The sequence below is a fragment of the Mustelus asterias genome, chromosome 25 (assembly GCF_964213995.1).
Source record: "Mustelus asterias chromosome 25, sMusAst1.hap1.1, whole genome shotgun sequence".
NCBI classification, from domain to species: Eukaryota; Metazoa; Chordata; class Chondrichthyes; order Carcharhiniformes; family Triakidae; genus Mustelus; species Mustelus asterias.
Window position 1 is genome coordinate 14,080,317 of NC_135825.1, and position 27,544 is coordinate 14,107,860.

The 27,544-nt window shown below is 45.3% G+C and overlaps 1 protein-coding gene across 1 annotated transcript in view; it reads right to left on the reverse strand.

Annotated features, from left to right (window-relative positions):
• Positions 1–27,544, reverse strand: part of LOC144511712 (hyaluronidase-4-like) — a 53,536-nt gene that overhangs the window by 12,467 nt on the left and 13,525 nt on the right. The window contains exons 3-4 of the mRNA XM_078241938.1: positions 26,379–26,686; positions 9,866–10,026 (exon numbers count right to left, since the gene is read on the reverse strand). Of these exons, the coding sequence (XP_078098064.1) occupies positions 9,866–10,026; positions 26,379–26,686 (469 nt within the window). The remainder of the gene's footprint in view (positions 1–9,865; positions 10,027–26,378; positions 26,687–27,544) is intronic.

Below are 27,544 nucleotides of genomic sequence, written 5' to 3' on the forward strand. Positions count from 1 at the left end.
TGGTAAGTGTGTGGGGTTATGGAGATAGGATGGGGGAAAGGGCCTGCATAAGATACTCTGTCAGAGAGAGTCAGTGCAGACTCAATGGGCCGATTGGCCTCCTTCTGCATTTTAAGGATTCTATGATTGGGAACACCACGACAGACTGGTATACTCCCAGGACCACACACTGGGGGATGCACTAAAGTTTGGGATAGCCACAGCAGAGACACGATGGGCAGAGACCTTTGACCCATAGTCCCCCAAGGGGTTGGATGCTGTGTAGAACCCCTCAGCTTGCATGCCTGACATGGGATGTAAATTGTGGTGATCAAGAGCATTGAAACATCCCAGCAGTTAGGAGTAAAATTGCACTCATCGGACGGAATTTTACCCCCCCCCGCCCGTCACGGAATTGGAGCGGGCGAGGGGCGGACAATGGAAAAGTCCGTTGACCTTCGGGGGGGATTTTACGATTTTGGGACGAGCGAGGCCGTAAAATCCCACCTATCATATTTTTAAATTTGAAATAGTCAGAAGTCTCGCAACATCAGGTTAAAGTTCAACAGGTTTATTTGGTAGCACGAGCTTTCGGAGCGCTGCTCCTTCATCAGGTGAGTGTGGTGGCAGCACTCCAAAAGTTTGTGCTACCAAATAAACCTGTTGGACTTTAACCTGGTGTTGTGAGACTTCTTACTGTGCTTATCCCAGTCCAACGCCAACATCTCCACATCTTAATTTGAAATAGTTTGGAGTGTGCTTTTATGCATTTTATGAATAAAATATATGGGGGTGGGGGGGAAGGTTTAGGCTCATTAATGTCTATGTTTACCACACATAATGCGGGTTGCGACCCAAGTACTGCAATTTGAAAAAATTCCGGAGGGAGCGGGAACGTTAGTTCCAGAATGTCTGTGACTGTCGAAGCTTTTATTCCCAGTTTTAGCCTCAGCCCAGAAGAATTGTGCGGGAGCAGGGAAAAACAAGGACTAAAGGAAGTAATGAGCGAGAAAACGTGCTGGGTATTTGATAAAAAATAATGATAACCTGAGGCTGCTTTGAATTTGCTCAGTAAGGAGTCTCACAACATCAGGTTAAAGTCCAACAGGTTTATTTGGTAGCAAACGCCACTAGCTTTCGGAGCGCTGTTCCTTCATCAGGTGAGTGGGAGATCTGCTCACACACAGCAAACAGGGCATATAAAGACACAAATTCAATTTACAGAATAATGAATAATGATTGGAATGCGAGTCTTTACAGCTAATCAAGTCTTAAAGGTTAATTAGCTGTAAAGACTCGCATTCCAATCATTATTCATTATTCTGTAAATTGAGTTTGTGTCTTTATATGCCCTGTTTGCTGTGTGTGAGCAGATCTCCCACTCAACTGACGAAGGAGCAGCGCTCCGAAAGCTAGTGGCGTTTGCTACCAAATAAACCTGTTGGGCTTTAACCTGGTGTTGTTAGACTCCTTACTGTGTGTACCCCAGTCCAACGCCGGCATCTCCACATCTTGAATTTGCTCCGCAGACTAACGTGTTATGGGAAAAATCCCCATTTGTCAAGACATTATTTATTTTTTTGTACCTTCCTGACTGGTGACAACTGGAACAAATAACCACAAGTTGGCCAGAATCATAGTTAGTGCAACTTCAAAAAATAAATGAAAGACACCAAATGGCCCCCAGATTTAATTAATACTTGGTCTTGCGCACAGCTTTTACTGAACAATCCTAATATAATAAAATTCCAGACTATCATGTCTTAAGGCATTATTAATGAATCTGTCGCTTTTACAATTTAACAGATCTGCTTCCCAAGTTACCACACATTTTTTTTGTGGATGGCACGTTGTGAGGGTTGAAATGTCCTCCCAGCGCTCAAGAGGATAACTAAATAAACATGGATTGGCAGTCTAAAGATCTGTATTGAATAGTGCATTTGCTTGGGAGTTTTTCAATTCGTAACTACATAAATACCGAACTGGGGAGTGAATTTCAACTGTTACGGAATGCTTAATATCATTCCCAAGCTAAAATTGGGCACTCAAGGATGGAATTTTACCACTGGAATCGGAGCGGGCAAGGGGCGAACAATAGAAAGGTCCATTGACCTTGGGTGGGATTTTATGGTTTTGGGATGAACGAGGCTGTGAAATCCTGCCCCCCCGCGCCATCTAAAAAGGTTCAAAGCAAAAATATTTCAAGCCATCAATCCTTCTTCATCTATTTATAATTATTCTATTAAAGTGGTTTCCTCATTACCACTTGTGGGACCCTACTTTAAGGAGCACTAAGTTCCTTTCTGGGTGACATAGTGGCGCAGTGGTTAACACCTTAGAGCACTAGGGACCTGGGTTCAATTCCGGCCTCGGGTCACTGTCTGTGTGGAGTTTGCACATTCTCCCCGTGTCTGCGTGGGTTTCCTCCGGATGCTCCGGTTTCCTCCCACAGTCCAAAGGTGTGCGGGCTAGGTGAACTGGCCGTGCTAAATTGCCCCTTAGTTTGTCAATGCGGCTGTGTTTGATGTGGTGTAATGCCTCTCAAGCTATAAGTCCCTGGCAACAGACTAGCAAACCTGTTCCAGGAATAATTAGCATTAGAAACCGAGATGTGTAGGTTAGAGGGATTAGCGGGTAAATATGTAGGGATATGGGGGTAGGGCCTGGGTGGGATTGTGGTCGGTGCAGACTTGATGGGCCGAATGGCCTCTTCCTGCACTGTAGGGTTTCTATGATTTCTATGATTCTATGAAACAGACGATAATGTGACCTGCATGCTATCAGGATGTGGAGAGGTTGAAAGAGAGAGAAGTTCCTTTCTCTACATCCTTTATAATAATAACATTTCGATGCCCTTAACTGGCAACCTTTGCCTTTTCTGGTGTTCTGCTCTTGGTGTGAAATATTTCCACATCTTGGTAGAGGGGACAGGTGGCAGTGGGGGTTATAAGCAACGGGGGCTTCTTTGAGTTCAGATTGGTTATTGGTTGGCAATGGAAGACCATAATCCAATCAATCACCTGCGTTTTCTGATCAATGGGAAATAAACCAGCAGGACTGCAGGGATAGAATGGGAGGAATGGGAATGGCTGGATTATTCTACAGAGATCTAGCACAGACTGGATGGGCTGAATGGCCCCCTTCTGGTTAGTAATGTCTTACGAAGGCTAAACCTGGCTGCTCCGCAGTCGTTAAGGCGTGGAAGGTTAGCGATTGATGAGCAGCCCAGGCTCACTATTGGAAACTAGAAGAGCGGAAGTGACACTGAGATCCTTTGCAGTTGGCCTCAGATAACTTTGCAAGCCAATGGCCCTTGCGTTGGCAGGTTGCACAGTTTTTCTTGTTAAACCCCAGCAGAATCTTGTGCGCACGTTAGCACCTGACATTCAGAATTTATGTTCCCTAAATTTAGGCAGGATGTGTCCTTGTTGGACAAATATAACATTCACAACAGCGGAATTTGGAGACTCTTAAACATGGTGACCTATTTCCGTGTGCACCACTTCGCCAAAAGAAATACTCATCATCATGTGGGGAAATATTGTCTACTCTTTAACCTTGCTTGAGACTTGCGGGACGTATGCTTGGACCCTGTAGTGCTGCACTCATGTTAAATAGCAGAGGCTTCACTTTCCGGGATCAATATTGACTTTGGAAATAATGTATGTGCAGGTAAGTGAAAGGATTGAATGGTTTTCATCATTTATGTTACGGATGTTGAACATTCTGAAATGATCCCAAGATCTGACAGCCAAATTAAATTTCCCATTTGGATTTATAGCAGACAGTGCAGATATTTTGTAAACAGATCCTAGAGGGAGGTGATGGCCGAGTGGTATTACCGCTAAACTATTAGTCCAGAAACTCAGCTAATGTTCTGGGGACCTGGGTTCAAAGCCTGCCACAGCAGATGGTGGAATTTGAATTCAACAAAAAATATGTGGAATTAAGAATCTACTGATGACCATGAAACCATTGTCGATTGTCGGAAAAGCCCATCTGGTTCACTAATGCCCTTTAGGGAAGGAAATCTGCCGTCCTTACCTGGTCTGGCCTCCACGTGACATGAAGGCAACTAGGGATGGGCAATAAATGCTGGCCAACCAGCGATGCCCATGTCTCATGAATGAATCAAAAAAGGGCCCAAATGTTCCATCATTTAGGGAAATAGTGGCAGTCTGTTCAGCCAACCACTGTGCCATCAGCCCGGGGGGGGGGTGGCACGGTGGCACAGTGGTTAGCACTGCTGCCTAACAGTGTCAGGGACCCGTGTTCAATTCCAACCTCGGGTCACTGTCCGTGTGGAGTTTGCACATTCTCCCCGTGTCTGCGTGGGTTTCCTCCGGGTGCTCCGGTTTCCTCCCACAGTCCAACAGATGTGCAGGTTAGGTTGATTGGCCATGCTAAATTAACCCTTAGTGTCAGAGGGATCAGCAGGGTAAATATGTGGGGTTACGGGAATAGGGCCTGGGTGGGATTGTGGTTGGTGCAGTCTCGATTGGTCGAATGGCCGCCTTTTGTACAGTAGGATTCTATGATTCAATCACTGCTTGACTGGATGAGCGAGCTACTTTCCTCAGCAAGCAGGAAAGAAACAATAAGCATGTGCAAATGTTACATGTGTAAATGTCAAGAGTCACACGTAATGTCCAGCGAATGACATGGATGGTGAGCTCAGTGAAATGTGTGATTAATGTACATCAAAATAGATTTCCCTACAAGATAACCTCACTTCTAGTGATTGACCCTTAGAAAGCTAGTTGGGCATAGCAACATAAATTTTCACTACCTAAGCTTCATTATTTTGGTCTACATGACTAAGAGGTAGTTCAAAGGCTAAGAATCTTACGGCGAGTAACTCAACTCTGACTCTCCCCCCCCCCGCCCAAAGCCTGTTCACCATCTACAAGGCACAAGTCAGAAGTGCGATGGAATACTCTACAATTTCCTGGATGACTGTAGCTCCAACAGCACTCCAGAGGCTTAACACCATCCAGCACAACGCAGCCCCGCTTGATTGACACCCCTACCAGAAACATCCAATCCCTCCACCACCAGCGAACAGTGGCAGCCGTGTGAACCATCTACAGGACGTACAGCAGGAACTCACCAAGATTCCTTGGGTAGGACCTTCCAAACCCACCACCACTATCGCCCAGAAGGACAAGAGCAGCAGATACCTGGGAATACCACCACCTGGATGTTCCCCTCCAAGTCATTCACCCAGCCCGATTTGGAAATATATTGCCGTTCCTTCACTGTCCTGGAATTTCCTCCCTAACAGCACTGTGGGTGTACTTACACCTTAGGGACTTCAGTGGTTCAGGAAGGCAACACACCACTACCTTCTGAAGGGCAATTAGGGATGGGCAATAAATGTTGGTCAGCGATGCCCAAATTCTGTAAATGAATTTTTCAAAAGTATATTCATAATATTGGATAATTCTCTATTTATGCAGCACTCGAAGAACTGATAATTTGACAGTTTGAAGCTTGTTATTCATTTTTCTTGCTGAAGTATTTAAGTTCATAAGTTCATAAGATATAGGAGCAGAATTAGGCCAATTGGCCCACTGAGTCCGCTCTGCCCTTTGATCATGGCTGATATGCTCCTCATCCCCATTTTCCTGCCTTCTTCCCATAACCTTTCAACCCATTCCCAATTAAAAATCTGTCTAACTCCTCCTTAAATTTACTCACTGTCCCAGCATCCACCGCACTTTGGGGTAGCGAATTCCACAGATTCACAACCCTTTGGGAGAAGTAATTTCTTTTCAACTCTGTTTTAAATTTGCTACCACTTATCCTAAGACTATGACCTCCCGTCCCAGAATGCCCCACAAGCGGAAGCATCCGCTCCACGTCTACTTTATCCATACCTTTTATCACCTTGAATACCTCACTTTGATCTCCCCTCATTCTTCTAAAGTCCAGAGAGTATCGGCCTAAACCGTTCAATCTCTCTTCATACGACAAACCCCTCATCTCTGGAATCAATCTAGTGAACCTCCTCTGAACTGCCTCCAATGACACTACATCTTCCCTCAACTACGGGGACCAAAACTCTGCACAATACTCCAGGTAAGTGTTGTCAATTTATTTTGTTCAGGCCTTTAGGGATTTTTCATCCCATGCGCTTAGAGAATTTACAGAAATGATTTGTCTATAAAACCCCAAACAACATCATCTGGAATGTTACGGCTGTTCACACTGGTGGGATTTTCCCATCCCGCTGCGGTGAACTGAGATGTGGCTGGGTGACAAATTCTCCGACCTCGCTGCAGTGAGAGCATGGTGTGAAGGGCCGGTAAGATTGCACCCATCAGCTTGATTATCAAGTAAAGAAGAATAGTAGAAAGTAACTGTGTTCCTTTTTCACAGAAACTAGAAGCAGGAGGAGGCCATTCGGCCCTTCGAGCCCTGCTCCGCCATTCATTTTGATCATGGCTGATCATCAAATTCAATATCCTGATCCCCACTTCCCCAAATCCCTTGATCCCTTTATCCCCAAGAACTATATCTAATTTCTTCTTGAAATCACACAGCATTTTGGCCTCAACTATATTTTGTCGTAGTGGATTCCACACATTCGCTACCCTCTGTGTACAGAAATTTCTCATTTGTTCTGTAATATATTTTCAACACTTTATTATTATTATTAATTATTGTTACAAGGACTCCCTTCTTTTCCCTCTCATCTGACTGCGACATGTATTTTTGTGTTTTGAGTAAGTCTGTCTTTGCCAGTTTAATGTGTACTTAACTGCTTACAAACTATGATCACTAGTCCGACAGATTTTCTTGAGTTTACCAAAGAAAGAGGTTTGTTTCTGATTTGATTTGATTTATTGTTGTCACGTGTATTGGGGTGCAGTGAAAAGTACTGTTTCTTGCGCGCTATAACAGACAAAGCATACCGTTCATAGAGAAGGAAAGGAGAGGATGCCGAATGTAGTGTTACAGTTATAGCTAGGGTGTAGAGAAAGATCAACTTAATATGTGGTTTGCTTTATTTATACTTAAACTGATCTCAGTAAACTAATAAATACTTCCGCACACGCACACACTTGAGGCTCACACCCACACAAATACAGGTTACACAGTACAGGAGGATAGATTTGGCTAAATTAGAGTTTATAAAAATAAAGCAAGTCCACAGTTCGTAGCTTGATCTTTACTGGCTGCTGATAGAATCCAATGGTCCATTCATCCAGGCTGAGGCAGTTCAAAAATCTATAGTTGGTATTTCTTCTTCAGTGGAGATTCTGCTGAGAAATTGAATCACTTAATTGAAACCCTCTATCTACTGCAGAATGGAGACCTGGTCACGTTAATAGATATGGACTCTCCACTTTGCTCCACTGCAAACGTGATGAAGAAGGCATATGGCATGCTTGCCTTTATAGGACAGGGTATAGAGTATAAAAGCTGGAGTCTGATGTTGCAGCTGTATAGAACGCTGGTTAGGCCACATTTGGAGTACTGCACCCAGTTCTGGTCGCCGCACTACCAGAAGGATGTGGAGGTTTTAGAGAGAGTGCAGAGAAGGTTTACCAGGATGTTGCCTGGTATGGAGGGTCTTAGCCAAGAGGAGAGATTGGGTAAACTGGACTTGTTCTCCCTGGAAAGATGGAGAATGAGGGGAGAACTAATAGAGGTGTACAAAATTATGAAGGGTATAGATAGGGTGAACAGTGGGAAGCTTTCTCCCAGGTCGGAGGTGACGAGCACGAGGGGTCACGGGCTCAAGGTGAGAGGGGCGAGGTATAACTCAGATATCAGAAGGATGCTTTTTACGCAGAGAGTGGTGGGGGCCTGGAATGCGCTGCCAAGTAGGGCGGTGGAGGCAGACACGCTGGCATCGTTTAAGACTTACCTGGATAGTCACGTGAGCAGTCTGGGAATGGAGGGATACAAACGAATGGTCTAGTTGGACCAATGAGCAGCACAGGCTTGGAGGGCCGAAGGGCCTGTTTCCTGTGCTGTACTGTTCTTAGTTCTTTGTTCTTTGTTCTTTGCTGGTCCAGTTCTGCTGAAAAATACATACTTAAACGCGGGCTTGGCTTGCAACCTGACTTCTCCCCCTCAAAAACGAATGATATGTTCCTACCACAGCTCGATTAAATCCAGTCTGCTTGTTATCTCCAAATGAGGTCCTCTTGGCAAAAGCAATTAATATTTGAATGGTTCATTTCCAATTGTTGAATGCTGTAAGTGCTTCTATAGGTGTCTTTGACAAGATACGAAGAAGGCTATATACAATCCCAACTTGTGGGCTGTGGGTTGGGGGGGGGTCACTGTCTTTGCCGCCTCCTCTCCTTATGGTTGAAATATGGAATATATATGGTAATGTAAAGCAGTGTTGACCATGTGGCTTGAAATCACTTAGTCTGTTTGAAAAATAATCTATTTTTAGTCAATGAATTACAAATTAATATTTGATAAAAGCATATCTTCATGACTAGATTTATACCACACACACACGGTACGGTAGCGCAGTGGTTAGCACTGCTGCTTCACAGCTCCAGGGACCTGGGTTCGATTCCCGGCTTGGGTCACTGTCTGTGCGGAGTTTGCACATTCTCCTCGTGTCTGCATGGGTTTCTTCCGGGTGCTCCAGTTTCCTCCCACAGTCCAAAGATGTGCGGGTTAGGTTGATTGGCCATGCTAAAAATTGCCCTTAGTGGCCTGAAATGCGTAGGTTAGAGGGATTAGTGGGTAAATATGTAGGGATGTGGGGGTAGGGCCTGGGTGGGATTGTGGTCTGTGCAGACTCGATGGGCCAAATGGCCTCTTTCTGTACTGTAGGGTTTCTATGATTTCTATGAAAGGAGAACAAAGAACAAAGAAAGATACAGCACAGGAACAGGCCCTTCGGCCCTCCAAGCCTGTGCTGATCATGATGCCCTAACTAAACTAAAAAGAATCCATCTGCCCTCACTCGGGCGGTATCCCTCTATTCTCATTCTATTCATGGACCCATCCAGATGCCTGTTAAATGTTGCTAATGTGCCTGTTTCCACCACCTCCTCTGGCAGCGCGTTCCAAGCACCCACCACTCTCTGCGTGGAAAACCTTCTCCTGCACATCTCCCTTTAACACTCAGGACAAATATATTTGTAAACCAGCTATAGGAATGCGAATTATACATTAACGTGTTTGCATAATTTGCTGCTGGTTTGCTTGTGCCTTGTTTTGTTTCTTGTGGTATTAGGTCTGAAAACACTGCTTAATAACACGAGAAAAGATCTAACACAGCTTTGTTTATGCTTTCATAGCGAAATAATTACTGAGATCCAACACTTCTTTCGCAGTTAATGAAAGTGAAACATGTAGTGTTATCAACACTAGGATGTCAGTTTCTGAGTTGTATTTCTAAACGTCACTTGGATATTTTGAAGGCGAGTGAATCGAACGTTAGAGCCTCAATAACTATTCCATTTCACAAAAGCACGGAGGTAAATGGAAAATAAGTAATTTAAAAACGGTATTTATTTTTAAAAAATTTCCACCCTCACCGATCGCCCCTAGGCCCTGCCCACAATAGGCCCTGCCTCTGATGGGCAGTGCTAAGGTGCCCCCTGGGCATGGGCACTTTGCCTCTTGGACAGTGCCAGGGGCACAGGCTGGCACTGCCAAGGTGCCCATGCCCAGGGGGCACCAACCCCTCCCACCGCCCGACCCCCGGGGGGGGGGGGCTCCGATTTCCCCCCCTTCAATCCGGTGGAGTCTCCTGCTAGTTCCCCGAATGTGGGGAGCTAGCCTAAACCCTGCCAGAATGAAGTACTCCTAGCGGGGTGGGAGATTCAATCGGGACTGGAAAGTTCCGGATAATTAGATTGAAAGCATATTTAAAATACATTTAAAACCGATTTAGATGACTTACCTGTCTTCCCGCCGGTTTCCAGCGTGATCTGACCGGCAACTGTTCGTTCCCGGCGTGTGTGCAAATCCTGAAACAAGGTCGGCGACGCGCACCTCCTGAAAAGTTGTGGGTCATGATGGGAGAATCGCAACCAGAGTTTCTGCTGTGTTAGAACCTTTGACCTGGAAGCAGCACAGTAAAGAAAATTGACAGACACTTTCTTTAAAATGATGGGTTCATCAGTTCTATACTTCGATGTAATGGTAACTAAACATAAACATGTATTATAAATAGTCAAATTTCTTTGGAAGAGGGAAAATATCTTGAAAAAGAAAGGGGGGTGTTGTAAAATGTCTTTAAGGGATATCGGCATGACATTGCTAGAAGGCAAATGTGTCAGATGGTCCAGTCTTAGTTTCACTTTTGCTTAGAGCAGAGCACACACGCACAGCTCTGAAGTCTTCAAGCTTTATACCTATGTTATCATGTGCCTAGTCTTAATAAATTAACCCACAACACAGTTACCCAACGCCTCATGAGAAATTGGTGCTTTGCGTCTTGTACAGTAAATAAACCCAAGGTACTATATCATTCTAACAATGTGACAAGATCTTGCTCTGCTGATACCATAACATGGAGTACATTTATTCACTCAACATCCTGCGATAACTGAATACAGTTCTGAGAAAAGCGTCCCTGCCTTGTTTTGCTTTACGCTGTCAATGATCAACTTTAATGATAAAGCTGTTGTTAAATGCCTCACGTTGCTTCACCTTGGGCCTCATTTACGTTCTGTTGCAATGTCTTTAACTATTTTTTCTGCTTACAATTGCATCTTTTTATACTTGTGTTTGTATTTTGCAACCAGATGTCATGGTAACTTTGTCCAACGCCACCTGCGCTTGACATATTTCTGGCTTCAGCGCATGATTATAGATTAGCAAGGTCAAAGGTCAAAGCTTCACGCCTCTGGCTGAGATTGGTCCACAAAGTCAGCGCACGGAACGCTGCGGTCCGGAGAGGTTCATCAAACCAGTTAGCAATTTTTAAAAGAAATCAACTATTGCTGGTGAACTACTAACCGTAATTTGCAAAAGGGTCAAGTGGATCTTTGCAGTTAACATTGGCCCTAAAAAGAAGCCATGGGTTAATGGTGGACAAACTCTGAGAGATAAGTGATTGGATTTAGTGCTCCCAGTGTTGAGCTTTGCGTGACAGGAGTCAAAATTAGGAGTTTGGGTGTGAAATTTAGCACAACTGGAATGTGACCTGTCCAATTTCCCATCCATCAAAGTTAATGGGGGGAATATCCTATGGACTGTGAAAAGGGTTATGACCTCCAAGCCTGAACTCCTTCTGCTCGCTTCCGTTGAGTATAGCTTTGTGCCAGGAATACTAAACCCTGCTCTAATACATGCCCCTTAACGAGTTCCCCTGAACTTCTCTATGATTCTCTCTTGTTACTCAGTTTATTTTACACTCTACATCAGAGGTTCCCAACCTTTTCAGTAACATGGCACATTTCCATGGGATAAACAAAGCTAACGGCTCACCCACTTTTTTCCAACTGTATTGATTGCTCGTAAACGCCTCACAGTGTAGTAGCGAACCGACAGTGGTAAATCATTTACAAGGGGCAGGGCCGCCCGATGTCTTGTCTCCATGGAGATAGAATGTTGGCGCCTACCACATTTTTGGTAGGTCCTGCGAGAGTGGAGGGAGAGAGAGTGTGCTGGGAAAGATTATGGAGGGAGAGAGTGCGCAGAGAGAATGACACAGTGGTCAGTGTAATGACTTCAATCAGGCCATTGAGGTTGGCCTATTGGAGTATGAACTCCCTGATTAAGGATCCAATTGTTGGGCCAATCAGGGAGTCTTTTCCTTGTAATTAACCGGGAGTGTCAGTTCCTCTGGCACCCCTGGGGATAGACTGCTGACCAATAGCACTCTGTACGGCTGTTCGAGTTTGTAAATAAAGGGATTTTGGTGAATGGACTTCCGCCTCCAAAGACTTATTATAGTTAGCATTGCTGCCTCACAGCACCAGGGTCCCGGGTTCAATTCCAGCCTTGGGCGACTGTCTGTGTGGAGTTTCACATTCTCCCCATGTCTGCATGGGTTTCCTCCGAGTGCTCCAGTTTCCTCCCATACTCTAACGATTTGCAGTTTAGGATTGGCAATGCTAAATTGCCCCAAAGTGTTCAAAGATGAGCAGTCTAGATGGACTAGCCATGGGAAATGTGTGGGCTTAAGGAGATAGGGTGGGCGAGATGGCCTGGATAAGATGCTCTGTCAGCGAGTCGGTGCGGACCTGATGGGCCTAATGGCCTCTTCTGCACTGTAGGGATTCTATGATGGAGGGGAGAGAGTATGGCAAAAATGTGTGGAGAGCGGAGGGTGAGAAAGTGAAGAGAGAGCATGGAGAAATAATGGAGGGAGAGTGTGAAGGTAGAGAGTGGAGAAACAACGGAGGGAGACTGTGAAGTTCAAGAGTGGAGGAGATGTGTGGAAGGAGAGTGTGGAGGGAAGACGAGAGAGAGGGTGTGAAGGGAAAGAGTATGGATGAAGAGTGCAGTTTGGGCTAATCTTTGTCAGATGTTCCTCCATTCTCCAATTACAGGTTATTGTTGAGATATTGATTAGGAGCCACAGGTTGATATGAAGGAAATATCTCCCCAATGGAGAACATGTACAGTGTTTTGACCAACGTATTCCAGTCCACAGGGTTTGGAGAGATCCATGGAATCCACACTGCGCAGAAGGAGGCCATTCAACCCATCAAGCCTGCACCGACAACAATCCCACCCAGGACCCTATACCCATAACCCCAAGTATCTACCCTGCTAATCTCCCTGACACTAAGGGACAATTTGGCATGGTCAATCAACTTAACCCACACATCTTTGGACTGTGGGAGGAAACTGGAGCACCCGGAGGAAACCCACGCAGACATGGGGAGAATGTGCAGACTCCAAACAGACACCTGAGACTGAAATGGCACAATTCCCACAATTCCTAATAAACATGTCAAAATCCCAAGGCGATTTACCCCAGTTTCGTCACAGGTCAGGCTCATCCCAGATGTAGCACGCATCACTTGCTGCCACTGGTTCAATAGTTTTGGGTGTCACCAAATCCCATTCCGTTATCAGGAAACGGCTCATAATCTTCCAGTTGGATTACATGTGTGGATTATATTCTGAAAGGGATTTCCCTCACTTATAGCCGACTTTCTATTTAAAGACGGGGCTGAGGGACGGTGTAATAAAATGTTCTCCCGACATTTGATCTGAGGGATGGGATCTGTAACCATTGAGCTCATTCTTGTCATTCCATTCAACGGATCAATCACAGGGAGGATATCTTCTCCAACATTCTTTCTGATTGGCACATCTTACATTTTGAAAATGTTATGTGAAAGGTGATTGGATAAATGCAATTGTACTGCTCGGGTCGAGAACAAAATCTCACGGCCCAGTTGGAGAGTCCTTGTGGCACAAGCATGCCGGTTAAATATCACAGCTCTGCAGATCCAAAGCTAAAATGTCTTCATTTTGCCAATGTGGCTATGTCTGGTAAGGCTGGCACTTCATCCCTTGTCAAGTGGCTTATGGCGGGTGCTAGGGTTTCTTCTTACGATGTGTGGATTGCAAGGCTGCCTCAGAAGAAATGGTCGAGAGCTTCAAGTTTTTTAAATGTCCAGGTCACTAACAACTTGCCCCGGTCCCTCCATGCTGACGCTATAGATAAGAAAGCTCACCAATGCCTCTACATTTTCAGAAGCCTAAGGAAATTTAGCATGTGCGCTACGACTCTCACTAATTTTTACAGATGCACCATAGAAAGCATTCTTTCTGGTTGTATCACTGCTTGCTATGGCTCCTGCTTTGCCCAAGACCGCAAAAATCTACAAAGGGTCATGAACGAAGCCCAGTCCATCACTCAAACCAGCCTCCCATCCACTGACACCTCTACACTTTCCCGCTGCCTCGGAAAAGCAGCCAGCATAATCCACGCACCACGGACATTCTCTCTTCCGCCTTCTTCTATTGGGAAAAGATACAAAATCTGAGGTCACGTACTAACCAACTCAAGAACAGCTTCTTCCCTGCTGCCATCGGACTTTTGAATGGACCTACCTTGCATTAAGTTGATCTTTCTCTACACCCTAGCTATGACTGTAACGTGACATTCTGCACTCTCTCATTTCCTTCTCTATGTACGGTATGCTTTGTCTGTATAGCGCGCAAGAAACAATACTTTTCACTGTATGTTAATACATGTGACAATAATAAATCAAATCAAATCAAAAAGAGGACTGTTAAGAGTCAACCTGTAATTTTACATTAGTTGGTCAGGCGCTGGGGATCCTGCGGAGAGTAACTCCTGACTTCCCAAAGCCTGTCCCCCATTTACAAGGCACAAGTCAAGAGTGTGATGGGATACTCTCCACTGCCTGGATCAGTGCAGCTCCAGCAACACTCAAGAAATTCAACACCATCCAAGCCAAAGCAGCCCCGCTTGATTGGCATCCCACCCACTACCTTAAATATTCCCTCCCTCCATTACCAATGCACAGTAGCAGCAGTGTGAACCAACTGGGTTCCGAGGGCAATCCAACAAACTCGTGGTCAGTTTTACTAAAACGGGTTTTTAGTTCCAGATTTGGAAGACTTAATTCAAATTCTCAAACTGCTTGATTCATAATCTACCAGCAAAATCAACAAGAAAATCTGTACCCCAGCTCACTGTTGGCCTTAGATTATATCTGGCCTTGGAATGGATAAAGAACTTAAAGTTTAAAGTGGGACCTGGAGAACCAATGTATAGAGGAGATCTCATTGCTGGATAATGGAAACTATTAGAAAATCAAAATATCTGATTGCAAATTTTGCTCTGATGTATGTGATACACTCAGGCACATAAATGAAGACAAATGTAACTAATTAAATAAATATTTGGGATCATAGTATCATCATAGAATCCAGTAGAGGCCATTCGGCCCACCGAGTCCACACTGACTCTCTGACCCAGTATCTTGCCCAGTCCCTTTTCCCTTCCCTATCCCTGTAACCACACACATTTACCATGGCTAAGCCCCCTAACCTACACACCTTGGGACACTAAGGGGCAATTTAGCATGGCCAATCCACCTAACCTGCACGGGGGCGATTCTCCCAGCTCGCTGCGCTGCTCGAGCAGCACAATGGGCTGGGAGACCTAAGCGGAGGCCGTTTAGCGGGCTCCCCGCTGGGCGCCACGGCCTCCAGGCGTTTCCGGTCCCCGGATTGCCAGCGTCGTGGCTCCGTGCCAGAAATCGGCGTGGAGCTGATTAAAATATTTAAATTCAAATTTTAATATCATTAGCGGGCCCGGGACTGAAGTCTCCGGGGGTCGGGAGTGCTGGGGTGTGGTGTTGGGGCTGGCCTGGAGATGTCCAGAAGGCCAGTGATGGGGGGAGGGAGGGGGGACAGTGTTGAGGGGGGCGGTCGGAGGGGCATCAATGCAGGGTTTAAGGGCTGGCCAGCGATGGAACTGTCAGTGTACCTGTCAGATCGACATGTCAGTGCAGCCCTGAGTGGGTGCCGGTTTGTTATTAGTGCCGTTTTCCAAAGGGACGTCCATCTGACCAAATTGGATGCAGTCAATCCCGTGACTCATCTTGAAGGGCAGCGAGGGTTGTGCGCCGTCCAACATTTAACCTGACACCGCCTCAGTGAAAACCGGTACGCTGGTCATTGCTGCTTTTGGAAATTTTGCTCTGAACATATACTGCCTATGCAATGAAGTGACGGCACCTTTAAAGTAATTGATTGGCTGTGAAGCACTTTGTGTCACCATGTGGATATAGATATTGCTCTACAAATTCAAACTCTTTCTCTGTCAGAAATCTGAGTGAAAATCAGATGTGATTTCTCAATCGTTCATTTGATTGGTCAGGAAATCACATAGAGAGCTTCAAGTTTTTAGGTGTCCAGATCACCAACAACCTGTCCTGGCCCCCCCCATGCCAACACTATAGTTAAGAAAGCCCACCAACGCCTCTACTTTCTCAGAAGGCTAAGGAAATTCGGCATGTCCGCTACGACTCTCTCGAACTTTTACAGGTACACCATTGAAAACATTCTTTCTGGTTGTATCACAGCTTGGTATGGCTCCTGCTCTGCCCAAGACCGCAATAAACTACAAAAGGTCGTGAATGTAGCCCAATCCATCACGCAAACCAGCCTCTCATCCATTGACTCTGTCTACACTTCCCGTTGCCTCGGCAAAGCAGCCAGCATAATTAAGGACCCCACGCATCCCGGACATTCTCTCTTCCACCTTCTTCGGTCGGGAAAAAGATACAAAAGTCTGAGGTCACGTACCAACCGACTCAAGAACAGCTTCTTCCCTGCTGCTGTCAGACTCTGAATGGACCTACCTCGCATTAAGTTGATCTTTCTCTACACTCTAGCTATGACTGTAATACTCCATTCTGCACTCTCTCGTTTCCTTCTGTCGAAATCTCGACTTCCGAGTTTGACTTTAACACAAACACACATTAACACAAGATACTTAACTGACAGATTGTCTTTATTTTACTTGCTAGCATGGGGAGTAGTTTCTCGATACAATGGGTCAGAGACACCACTCCAAATCATCCTGGTTTATACAGTTCTGCAGCTCACAGTCAGTTGGACGCAATCCAATCAAAAGTGTTACAAATGACATACTTTTCGTATTGATCCAATAGGAAAAATACTGAACCACCCTGATCTATGAGATCACGATACCTCGTGGGTACACCAATATATCAGCCCTAAGCCTGTCCTCTAGTCTGTTAGTCAGACATCATGTCTCTATTTTTGATAGCAGCCTCACAAAGCATCTTCACTAACACAGTCTCACGTGGGTATTCTTTAATTGATAAAGGAGGCCTACAAAAGCCATTAGTATTTTATGGCCTTGAAGGTGAAGTTAACTGAATCTCTAAGGGATGTGGTCAACCCAACTTGCCTTCAGGATATTTCCCAATTATAGCCCTGATAAGTTTTGTTTATTGCCAACATAATGAAACACATGTATATATTGCTTATCAGTTCAATGACTGAGCTTTTTATCACAACCTACGGTTTCCAGGGGTATCATCATGTTACCATTAATCCTTGTCAGTTCCCACTGAGTCCCCTACCATAACTTCTTCATTAGCTGTGACATTAATATCTTTCTGACTCTGTTTTGATTAGAAACTGTGAAGGCAGCTTCATTAAAACTCACTCTTGTATCATTTGTTTCTGATAAGGTGTCTGGTGAGGCAATTAAGTCTCTTTTATGGCCTTGTGATTCCAACAGGTGGGAGCTTTAAAGGAATATATCTAACATATGTTTGGTATCAAAGGGGCTGTGCATCAAACTGTGCATCAAAGTTTATTTGTTTAATTTCTGAAAATGTATGGAGTCATAGAGGTTTACAGCATGGAAACAGGCCCTTCAGCCCAACTTGTCCATGCCGCCCTTTTGTTTTAAACCCCTAAGCTAATCCCAATTGCCCGCATTTGTCCCGTATCCCTCTATACCCATCTTACCCATGTAACTGTCTAAATGCTTTTTAAAAGACAAAATTGTACGTGCCTCTACTACTACCTCTGGCAGCTTGTTCCAGACACTCACCACTCTCTGTGTGAAAAAATTTCCCCTCTGGACACTTTTGTATCTCTCCCCTCTCGCCTTAAACCTATGCCCTCTGGTTTTAGACTCCCCTACCTTTGGGAAAAGATATTGACTATCTAGCTGATCTGTGTTTGGAGATATATTTATATGTATGGATTAATTGAAGGTATTACACGTACCTTTAAAACTACAAAGTATTTAAAACACCTCATTACAATTACCAGCAAACTTGCTCCCCATTGATTTAAAGTGAATTCTACATCTAAGATGATGATACAAAAACCCTAGCAGAGTCTGCTAATCTTATAGTGGCCCTTTATTTTTCTATCTTTCTACACTTCTCTATGAACGATATGCTTTGTCTGTATGGTGCGCAAGAAACAATGCTTTTGACTGTATATTAATACATGTGACAATAATAAATCAAATTAAATCAAATCAAATCATAAGTCAGCCCAAACCAAAAAAAAGATTCCGATTAAATCTGGTTATCTGCCAAAATAAATACAAGAATCAACAGAAATGTCCGACCGGTGTCTATGTGAGACCTTGTCCAAGGAAAGCTCTGATGAATGATCAGAGAGTGTATCATGAAATCTCCACTGCATTGTTTAGGTGAAAGCGATTTCTGTCTTTCTCGCAATCGGGTAGCACGAGATGAAGTCTCATAACTCATTCTCACAGTCCGTGGATGGATTAATTACGGACAAGGTTAATTATCGGAACATCCGGACTAAAACTGCTTAGGACAAAAGAAAAAGGATTCCCTGATTCAGCAAAAAGCACTCGCGGAGAATGAATGCATGTTATTAATTAACCCAGTTTTCTGGCTTCGTGCGGACTTCAAAGGTCACAGCATTTCAGTTGCTGCACAAAGTAATGGTTTGCCAGCAAGAGTTACAGCAATACATCAACAAAATAAAGTTACATGCGTTAAGGGGAAAATAAAGAGTGACATGTCACACACAACTGAGGGACACGGAACTGGTTAACTTGATAAAGAAGCTGAATAGGTGATGTTGATTCATACTTAACTCCATTTCCACTCATCAATAAGGACAAATCCACCTTTGATGTTCTGGGCATGATATTTTGTCTGCTAAGTGTGGAACTGATTTTGTTCCATCTGAGATGTATGATTGGAGGAAAATCTATTCCTAAATGTCCTGGAATGGAGATGGAACATCGATCCTAGTTAGCAGTGCTGCCTCACAGCACCAGGGACCCGGGTTCGATTCCCGGCTTGGGTCACTGTTTGTGCGGAGTCTGTACGTTCTCCCCTGTGTCTGCGTGGCTTTCCTCTTGGTGCTCCGGTTTCCTCCCACAGTCCGAAAGACGTGCTGGTTAGGTGCATCGGCCATGATAAGTTCTCCCTCAGTGTACCCGAACAGGCGCCAGAGTGTGTCGACTAGGGGATTTTCACAGTAACTTCATTATCATCATAGAATCATAGAAATCCCACAGTGCAGAAAGAGGCCATTCGGCCATCGAGTCTGCACCGAGCACAATCCCACCCCAGGCCCTATCCCCACAACCCCACACATTCACCTCACTAATCCCTCTAACCTACACATCCCTGGACACTAAGGGGCAATTTAGCATGGCCAATCATCCTAACCTGCACATCTTTGGAGTGTGGGAGGAAACCGGAGCACCCGGAGGAAACCCACGCAGACATGGGGAGAACGTGCAAACTCCAACAGACAGGGACCTAAGCTCGGAATTGAACCCAGGTCCCTGGAGCTGTGAAGCAGCAGTGCTAACCACTGTGCTACCATGCCACATTGCAGTGTTAATGTATGCCTACTTGTGACACTAATAAATAAACTTTAAACTTAAACTTTTAGTTGCCCAAATATGATGAAAATTGGTGCATGGGATTTCCTGATTGCGTTTGCGGTGGGTAACTCAAACAGAACGTAACCCTGTAGATGTATCTTGCACATTTAACAAATGTCTTTTTGTTGGTGAGATTCAAGCTCAGGGAGATTTATACTGTCGCCCTTGAGATGGAACCATTTAACTTGGCAGAAAAAAAATAACATTCCTATGAAACTTAGCTCCCCATTTAGCACTCCAATCTCTGACTATGATGCTGTGGGCTCCAACCCCATTGCAGGATACTTCGGCCGTTCTCTCTCCCAGATACAATACAATAAAAACCCTTTCCTCAGATGAACAATCTCTTTCTCAGTCTCTAGTCTTTAGAAGGATGGCTGGGCCAACATTTATTGCCCATCCATAATTAGACCATAAGACATAGGAGCAGAATTAGGCCACTCGGCCCATCGAGTCTGCTCCGCCATTCAACCATGGCTGATATTTTTCTCATCCCCATTCTCCTGCTTTTTCCCCGTAGCCCCTGGCCCCCTTATTAATCAAGAACCTATCTATCTCTGTCTTAAAGACACTCAATGACCTGGCCTCCACAGCCTTCTGCGGCAAAGAGTTCCACAAATTGCCCTTGAGAAGTTAATGGTGAGCTGTCTCCTGAACCGCTGCATTCCGTGTTGGGTAGGCACACCCACAGTGCTGTTAGGGAGAGCGTTCCTGGATTCTGACCCAGTGACAGTGAAGGAATATTGATATATCCCTTATATATAACTTGGAGGGGAACTTGCAGGTGGTGGTGTTCCCATGCATCTGCTGGCCTTATCTTTCTGGGTGGTGGAGGGTGTGGGTTCCGAAGGTGCTACCGAAGGAGCCTTGGTGAGTTGCTGCAGTGCATCTGGTAGATGATGCACACAGCTGCCACTGTGCGACGGTGTTGGAGAGAGTGAATGTTTAATGTTTAAGGTAGTGAATGGGGTGCCAATCAAGTGGGCTGTTTTGTCCTGGGTTATGTCAAGCTTCTTGAGCATTCTTGGAGCTGCACTCATCCAGGCAAATGGAAGGTATTCCCCCACCTTCCTGACCTGGTGACTTGTAGATGGTGGGCTGGCTTTGGGAGTAAGGAGGTGAGTTACTCCCACAGAATGCCCAGGCTCTGACCTGACCTTGCAGCCATAGTATTTATATGGCTACTCCAATTCAGTTTCAGATCAATGCTAAATCTCGGGGTGTTGATAGTAGGACATTCTTTTTTTTTATTCATTGGTGGGACGTAGGCGTCACTGGCTGGCCAGCATTTACTGCCCATCCCCAGTTGCCCTTGTTCTGAGAGCAGTTGAAAGTCAACCACATTGCTGTGGCTCTGAAGTCACATGTAGGCCAGACCGGGTAAGGACGGCAGATTTCCTTCCCTAAAGGACATTAGTGAATCAGGTGGGATTTCCCAACAATCCACAATGGTTTCGTGGTCATCAGTAGATTTCTAATTCCAAATATTTTTTTTGAACTCAAATTCCATCTTCTGCCATGGCGGGATTCGAATCCGGGTCCCCAGAACTTTAGCTGAGTTTCTAGATTAATAGGCTAGCGATAATGCCACTCGGCCATCGCCCTCCCCATCGTCAGTGATGGTAATGCCATTGAATGTCAAGGTGAGGTGGTTGGATTCTCTCTTTTTGGACATGGTCATTGTCTGACACTTGTGTGGCACAAACCTTCCCTACCACTTAGCAGCCCAAGTCTGAATATTATGCAATCGTCAGCAGACATCTCCATATCTGACCTAATGATGGAAGGAAGGTTATTGATGAAGCAGCTGAAGATGGACTTTACCCTTTGGAACTCCTGCAGTGACGTCCTGGAACTGAGACAATTGACCTCCAACCAGCACAACCACCTTCATGCTTGCTATGTCTGACTCCAGTAAGTTGAGAGTTTCCCCATGATTCCCATTGACTCCAGTTTTGCTAGGGCTCCTTGACACTCACTCAAATACTGCCTTGATGTCAAGGTGCAGCCATTCTCACCTCACCTCTGGAGTTCTGCTCTTTTGTCCATGTTTGAACCAAGGCTGTAATGAAGGTCAGGAACTCTGTGGCTCTGGTGAAAAACCAGAGTCACTGAACACCCATCGACACCCATGTCCCATGAATGAATGAAGAAAAGATAACTGCCGGGCAGATCGTGGCCCCTAAATAATTCACGATGTTATTCCATGAGGAAAACAGCTGGCCCCATTGTACATCAGATAGGGACAAGAGTGCCTTACAAACACCAGTAATAATTAATTACAGTGCTTCTTTCACTTTGATTAGATTTGACGTTTAATCATGGTGCCTTCTCAGCTTGGGGGCCTTTCTTGTAGTGATACCTGGACAATCCAGCACCCTCCCTATTGATTTATTTAAAATAGGCAACATGTTCATAATGAACTCATGACAAAGCTCATTTACTTTGTGCAACATCGCTGCCAACTGGCAGAGAAATGACACTGAATGCATTCAGTTCTGTTTCTTTGCCTTACAGTGAGAGGGAGTAAGCTTCAGAAATTGGCCCCTTTAGCAGAGAGATTTGTTCTGCTCGTGGTTTTAAAGTTAAATTTAATTGAGTTTATGGGTGGAAGACACAGTAGGCTAGAAATTCGACGATGTGTCTGTAGTAACTCAGGAAACTCGACTGGAAAGGAATGGTATTTATTGTAAAACACAAAATAAAGCCACTACTCTGTGGCATACATACATAAGTCCCAATTTTCTTTTTATTTAAACAATAAGTCCAAATACATTACAATCCATATACATTATAAATTATAATCCAAATACATTATAATTTCACAGTGATAAATTATTAAAACAACAAGCTGATATAATTACAATGTCAACAGAAAATATACCTTCCTTAATACAACAGCAAACAACCTCCCTTCCAATGAAAATGGTGTCCATTGTAAGTTAAGTTATCTGTCACCTTTCGGAGTTTCGTCTTCCGGGGTTTTGCCTTCGGGGTTTCACTTTCCGGGGTTTCACCTTCTAGGGAACACGAGTCCCAACCAGAACAATAGTTTTCCTACACGTCCTAACTGGGACAATAGTTATGCAGACCCTTCCTGGTATCGGGCTTATAAAGGGCTCAGGTGATGAATTTCACCTGGGCAGACCATCACCTGTTACCAAGGGAACTTGTATTCAACAAGCCCCACTCAGATCAATTGGAGATTCCCCATGGAGCACATGGCAGTTATCAATAGTGTCCAACATGGTGGGTGGCGTGTGTGCACATTCTCAACCAGAACTGCGCCACCTGCCATATTGGTATAGACATCAAAGGCGTTGCCCTTGACCTGTGCCTAAAACAAGCTTTAGAGGACCTTTTGCATTTACAGATAAAGGGCCTCGTTCCTGTTTGAGGCCTTTCCTTCAACAAATTGCCTCACTTTGAATGTGGAATGCTGGACTGGCTGCATTCAGGAAACCATGAGGTCCTTCGCAGTTGCCACAAAAATCTCCAGGTGGAGCTGGGAGGTGCATGAGTGGGTTGTTCCTCTCTCCTAATCAATATGTTCCACTCTGGGTCTTCCCCCTTGTTTCCGATTTCCTCCCTTCCCTTGCAACAGATGGCCACAGTCATTAATGCACCACCACGAAATACAAGTAGTCTTTGCGGGCGAGCTGCCTGGCAGAAAGAGGCCATTTGGCCCATCAAGCCTGGACCGACAGCAGTCCCACACAGGCCCTATCCCCGTAACCTCATGTATTTACATTGCTAATCCCCCTGACACTAAGGGGCAATTTAGCATGGCCAAACTAACTAACTCCATACATCTTTGGAGTGTGAGAGGAAACTGGAGTTCCCAGAGGAAACCCACGCAGACACAGAGAGAACGTCACTCAAGGCTGGAATCAAGCCCGGGTCCCTGGTGCTGTGAGGCAGCAGTGCTAACCACCATTCTAGATATGCTGGGCAAGGCAACTGTGAGCCTCTCTAACAAATTCTTAATAGTCACGCAGCAGAAGCTGAGACAACATATGGTAAGACATGTTGCAGCTTTATAGAACCTTAGTTAGGCCACACTTGGAATATCGTGTTCAATTCTGGTCGCCACACTACCAGAAGGATGTGGAGGCTTTGGAGAGGGTACAGAAAAGATTTACCAGGATGTTGCCTGGCATGGAGGGCATTAGCTATGAGGAGAGGTTGGAGAAACTTGGTTTGTTCTCACTGGAACGACGGAGATTGAGGGGCGACCTGATAGAAGTCTACAAGATGATGAGAGGCATGGACAGAGTGGATAGTCAGAAGCTTTTTCCCAGGGTGGAAGAGTCGATTACTAGGGGGCACAGGTTTAAGGTGCGAGGGGCAAGGTTTAAAGGAGATGTACGAGGCACGTTTTTTACACAGAGGGTGGTGGGTGCCTGGAACTCGCTGCCGGGGGAGGTAGTGGAAGCAGATACAATAGTGAGTTTTAAGGGGCATCTGGACAAATACATGAATAGGATGGGAATGGAAGGATATGGTCCCCGGAAGGGTAGGGGGTTTTAGTTCAGTCGGGCAGCATGGTCGGTGCAGGCTTGGAGGGCTGAAGGGCCTGTTCCTGTGCTGCAATTTTCTTTGTTCTTTGTTTTTGTATATGCACATTTCCAATCCCCCGAGAAAGTAATGTGCCATTCTTATGAGTCTTAACTGGGAACTGCTGAAACTTGTGAAAGGCATTTAGTTAGCATGTAACGGATAATGAAGCAAGGCAGGAACTTGGTTAACTGGACATACTAACCATGGCATACATCAGTCTTGATGTGGAGATGCTGGCGTTGGACTGGGGTAAACACAGTAAGAAGTCTCACAACACCAGGTTAAAGTCCAACAGGTTTATTTGGTAGCAAAAGCCACTAGCTTTCGGAGCGCTTGCTGCTCCTTCATCAGGTGGACGAACGAGCAGCAAGCGCTCCGAAAGCTAGTGGCTTTTGCTACCAAATAAACCTGTTGGACTTTAACCTGGTGTTGTGAGACTTCTTACTGTCAATACATCAGTCTAACAGGAGATCCAATTTAGAGTTTCATTCTGTACCTTTTGCCTGTGGTCACTTCATTGGAGCTGCTCACTGACCTCTGGGAAATGAAGAACATCCCCGAAGCCCTCCCAGGATTGTTTGAGAGAATACGCTATTGATACACCGTCAGCTATTTCCCTGAGATGGAGCACCCTACCACATTGTGGCATACCATCCTAAACTCCCAACCAAGAACTGCTGACAAACGGATGTTAGGTCATAGGAACACAGGAATTAGGAGCAGAAATAGGCAGCCCTTCGAGCCTGCTCTGCCATTCAATAAGATCATGGCTGATCTCTTCCTGGTCTCAAATCCACCTCCCCACGTGTTCCTCATATCCCTTTTACCCATTTTTAAAATCAGAGATATAGTTATCTCCTCCTTGCAACCATTTAATAATTCGCATTCCAGATGTCTATATCAAAAGAGGCAGGAATTGCTGGAAGTAACTGCGAACCTTTTGGAAGTGTTTAGCACACAGCCCGATATAAGTCTCCTTTGCACTTGGCACCACCTGAGATGGGTAGTTTGGACATGAAGGGAAGCACCAGATAATGGGTTTTTCCGACAATCGTTTCACGGTCATCAGTAGATTCTTAACTCCAGATATTTTTTATTAAATTCAAATATCTGCCGTGGCGGGATTCGAACCCAGGCCACCAGAACATTAGCTGAGTTTCTGGATTAACAGTCTAGTGATAATACCACTAGGCCATTGCCCTAAAGGGACGGTGAATGGACAACGGCCTCTGAGGAATCATTTCCCAAACCCAGTAAATGATCCCTCTACCATCAAAATCTCTTACAGTGACACTGAAAACAAAAAGATTAAGAAATATATATTATTGCCTCAGAATTTAATGATGTGAAGGAATTCAAGGATTTGCCTTCATTTTATTTTCTATTTCTGTCAATCAGAATGGCAATTTAATAACTAATTTCTTGACTGGCAGTGACAATGAAATGAAGCCAGTATCAAAAACAAAGCCTATTTTAATATCCTTTTTCATTTTAACAGTGCACGCAAAAATCTTTAAATACTTCTCCAGGATGCACAGGAGTGTAAGTGGCAGGTTTGACTGACTGGGTAACACTCTCACCTCTCAGTCCCAGATGTGGCACATTGGTACAGTGGTTAGCACTGCTGCCTCACAGTGCCAGGGACCCGGGTTCAATTCCAGCCTCGGGTAACTGTCTGTGTGGAGTTTGCACATTCACCCTGTGTCTGTGGGCTTCCTCCGGCTGCTCCAGTTTCCTCCCACAGTCCAAAGATGTGCAGAGTAGGTTGATTGGCCATACTAAATTGCCCCTAGTGTCAGGGAGATTAGCAGGTAAATACGTGGGGTTGCAGGGATAAAGCTTGAGTGGGATTGTTGTCGGTGCAGGCTTGATGGGCTGAGTGGCCTCCTTCTGCACTGTAGGGATTCTACATGACACAATCTGGGACTGGAGAACAAAAATCAACGTTGACACTCCAGTACAGTACGGAAGGAATGCCGCACTGTCAGCAATGCTGTCTTTCGGCTGAGACTTTAAACTGAAGCTCCATCTGCTTGCTCAGGTGGATGTAAAAGATCCCCTGCCACTCTTCTGGTGATGAGCAGGGGAGTTATCCCAGGTGCCCTGGCCAATATTCATCCCTCAAGAAGCATTGGAAAGGAGCAGGTTACCTGAACATTGCTGAGTGTGTGCTAATTAGCTGCTGTGCTTCCTACAGTAAAAATGACCCTTCAAAAATGACCTCATTGGCTGTAACATGCTGTGAGACGTGTAGTAGTGAAAACTGTGATATAAATGCAAGATTTGTACCACATTCACACGGACCTATTTTTCACCAGAACCACTGAACAAACTGATCTCTCTTCGTGAACCATAGCGTATTTTGTGAAAATGATCCCTTCTCTGTCTTTAACATGAAATCTGACATCTGAAAGTCCCAATAATTGTAATTCATTCCTTGAAGACTGTATTGCAGGTTTATCAACGCTGAGCTCAATCATACCAGTATTCAGGAGAAGGAGAGTCGCAGTTCTTTCCCACGTAGCACTGACAGGTGAATTTCTTTGACATGTACTCCAGATCCTTCAGCGATGCTTGGCCAATGACTGCAAGATGTCCGTTCTTATCCCTGCGTATCTTGAAGTTGTTGGGGTTCAAGTGAAGGTAGTCTCTGGACTCCCAGTTCTTCCTTAAGCATCTGCCCTTGTTGCGACACAGCACCCAGCTGCAGAGTCTCGCCGCGTGCGTCACATTCAAGATGTAGCCATTCAGGGTATTTTCGACAAGATCCTGCAACAGTGTGCAGGTATGCTGCGAAAGACAGCAAAGATTGGTGAGCATGCTGAAGGTTACAACATGAAGCAGTAAATCTAGCCAGCTGCAATTACGTCCCCGACAACAAGTTATGCTTCAACATCCGAATTAAAAAGGAGCATTCACTCCTGATGGGGCGGGGAGCGACAGTGGAACAACTCACCAGAGCTCCAAAGTACTGCAAGGGTAGACCATGCATTCATCCCCTTAAATGCCGACATGACACTTCTATTAATGGAATCATAGAATCCTTGCAGTGCAGAAGGAGGCCGTTCGGCCCATCGAGTCTGCTGCGACCCACCCAGGCCCTATTCCCGTAACCCCACATATTTAATACTCCTGACTCTAAGGGGGAATTTAGCACGGCCAATCCACCGAACCAGCACGCCTTTGGACTGTGGGAGGAAACCGGAGCACCCGGAGGAAACCCACGCAGATAGGGGGAGAATGTCCAAACTCCACACAGACAGTGAGCTGAGGACGGAATTGAGCCCGGGGTCCCTGGCGCTGTGAGGCAGCAGTGCCAACCGCTGTGCCACCGTGCTGCCCCACAGTAATTCACATAGCAATTGGAAATGGAAGCCACCACTGGTCATACCCGCACTCTCCCAAGCGGTTGAATGTTGGCAGCATTGAACAGCGAGTAGGCCCCTGAGCCACCCTTTCACTGGGGATACGGTATACTTAGTAAGAGAGGTACCAAGACACAGAAGGATGCAAGTTAATACATTGGGTGGGATTTTCCAGCTGGAAGTTCCCACCCGAGGTCAATGGGCCTATGCCTGGCTCGCCAAGTTTTCTGAGCCAGCAGCTCGATTGGAGCCACAAACTGCGAATGCACTGAAAAAGCACAAA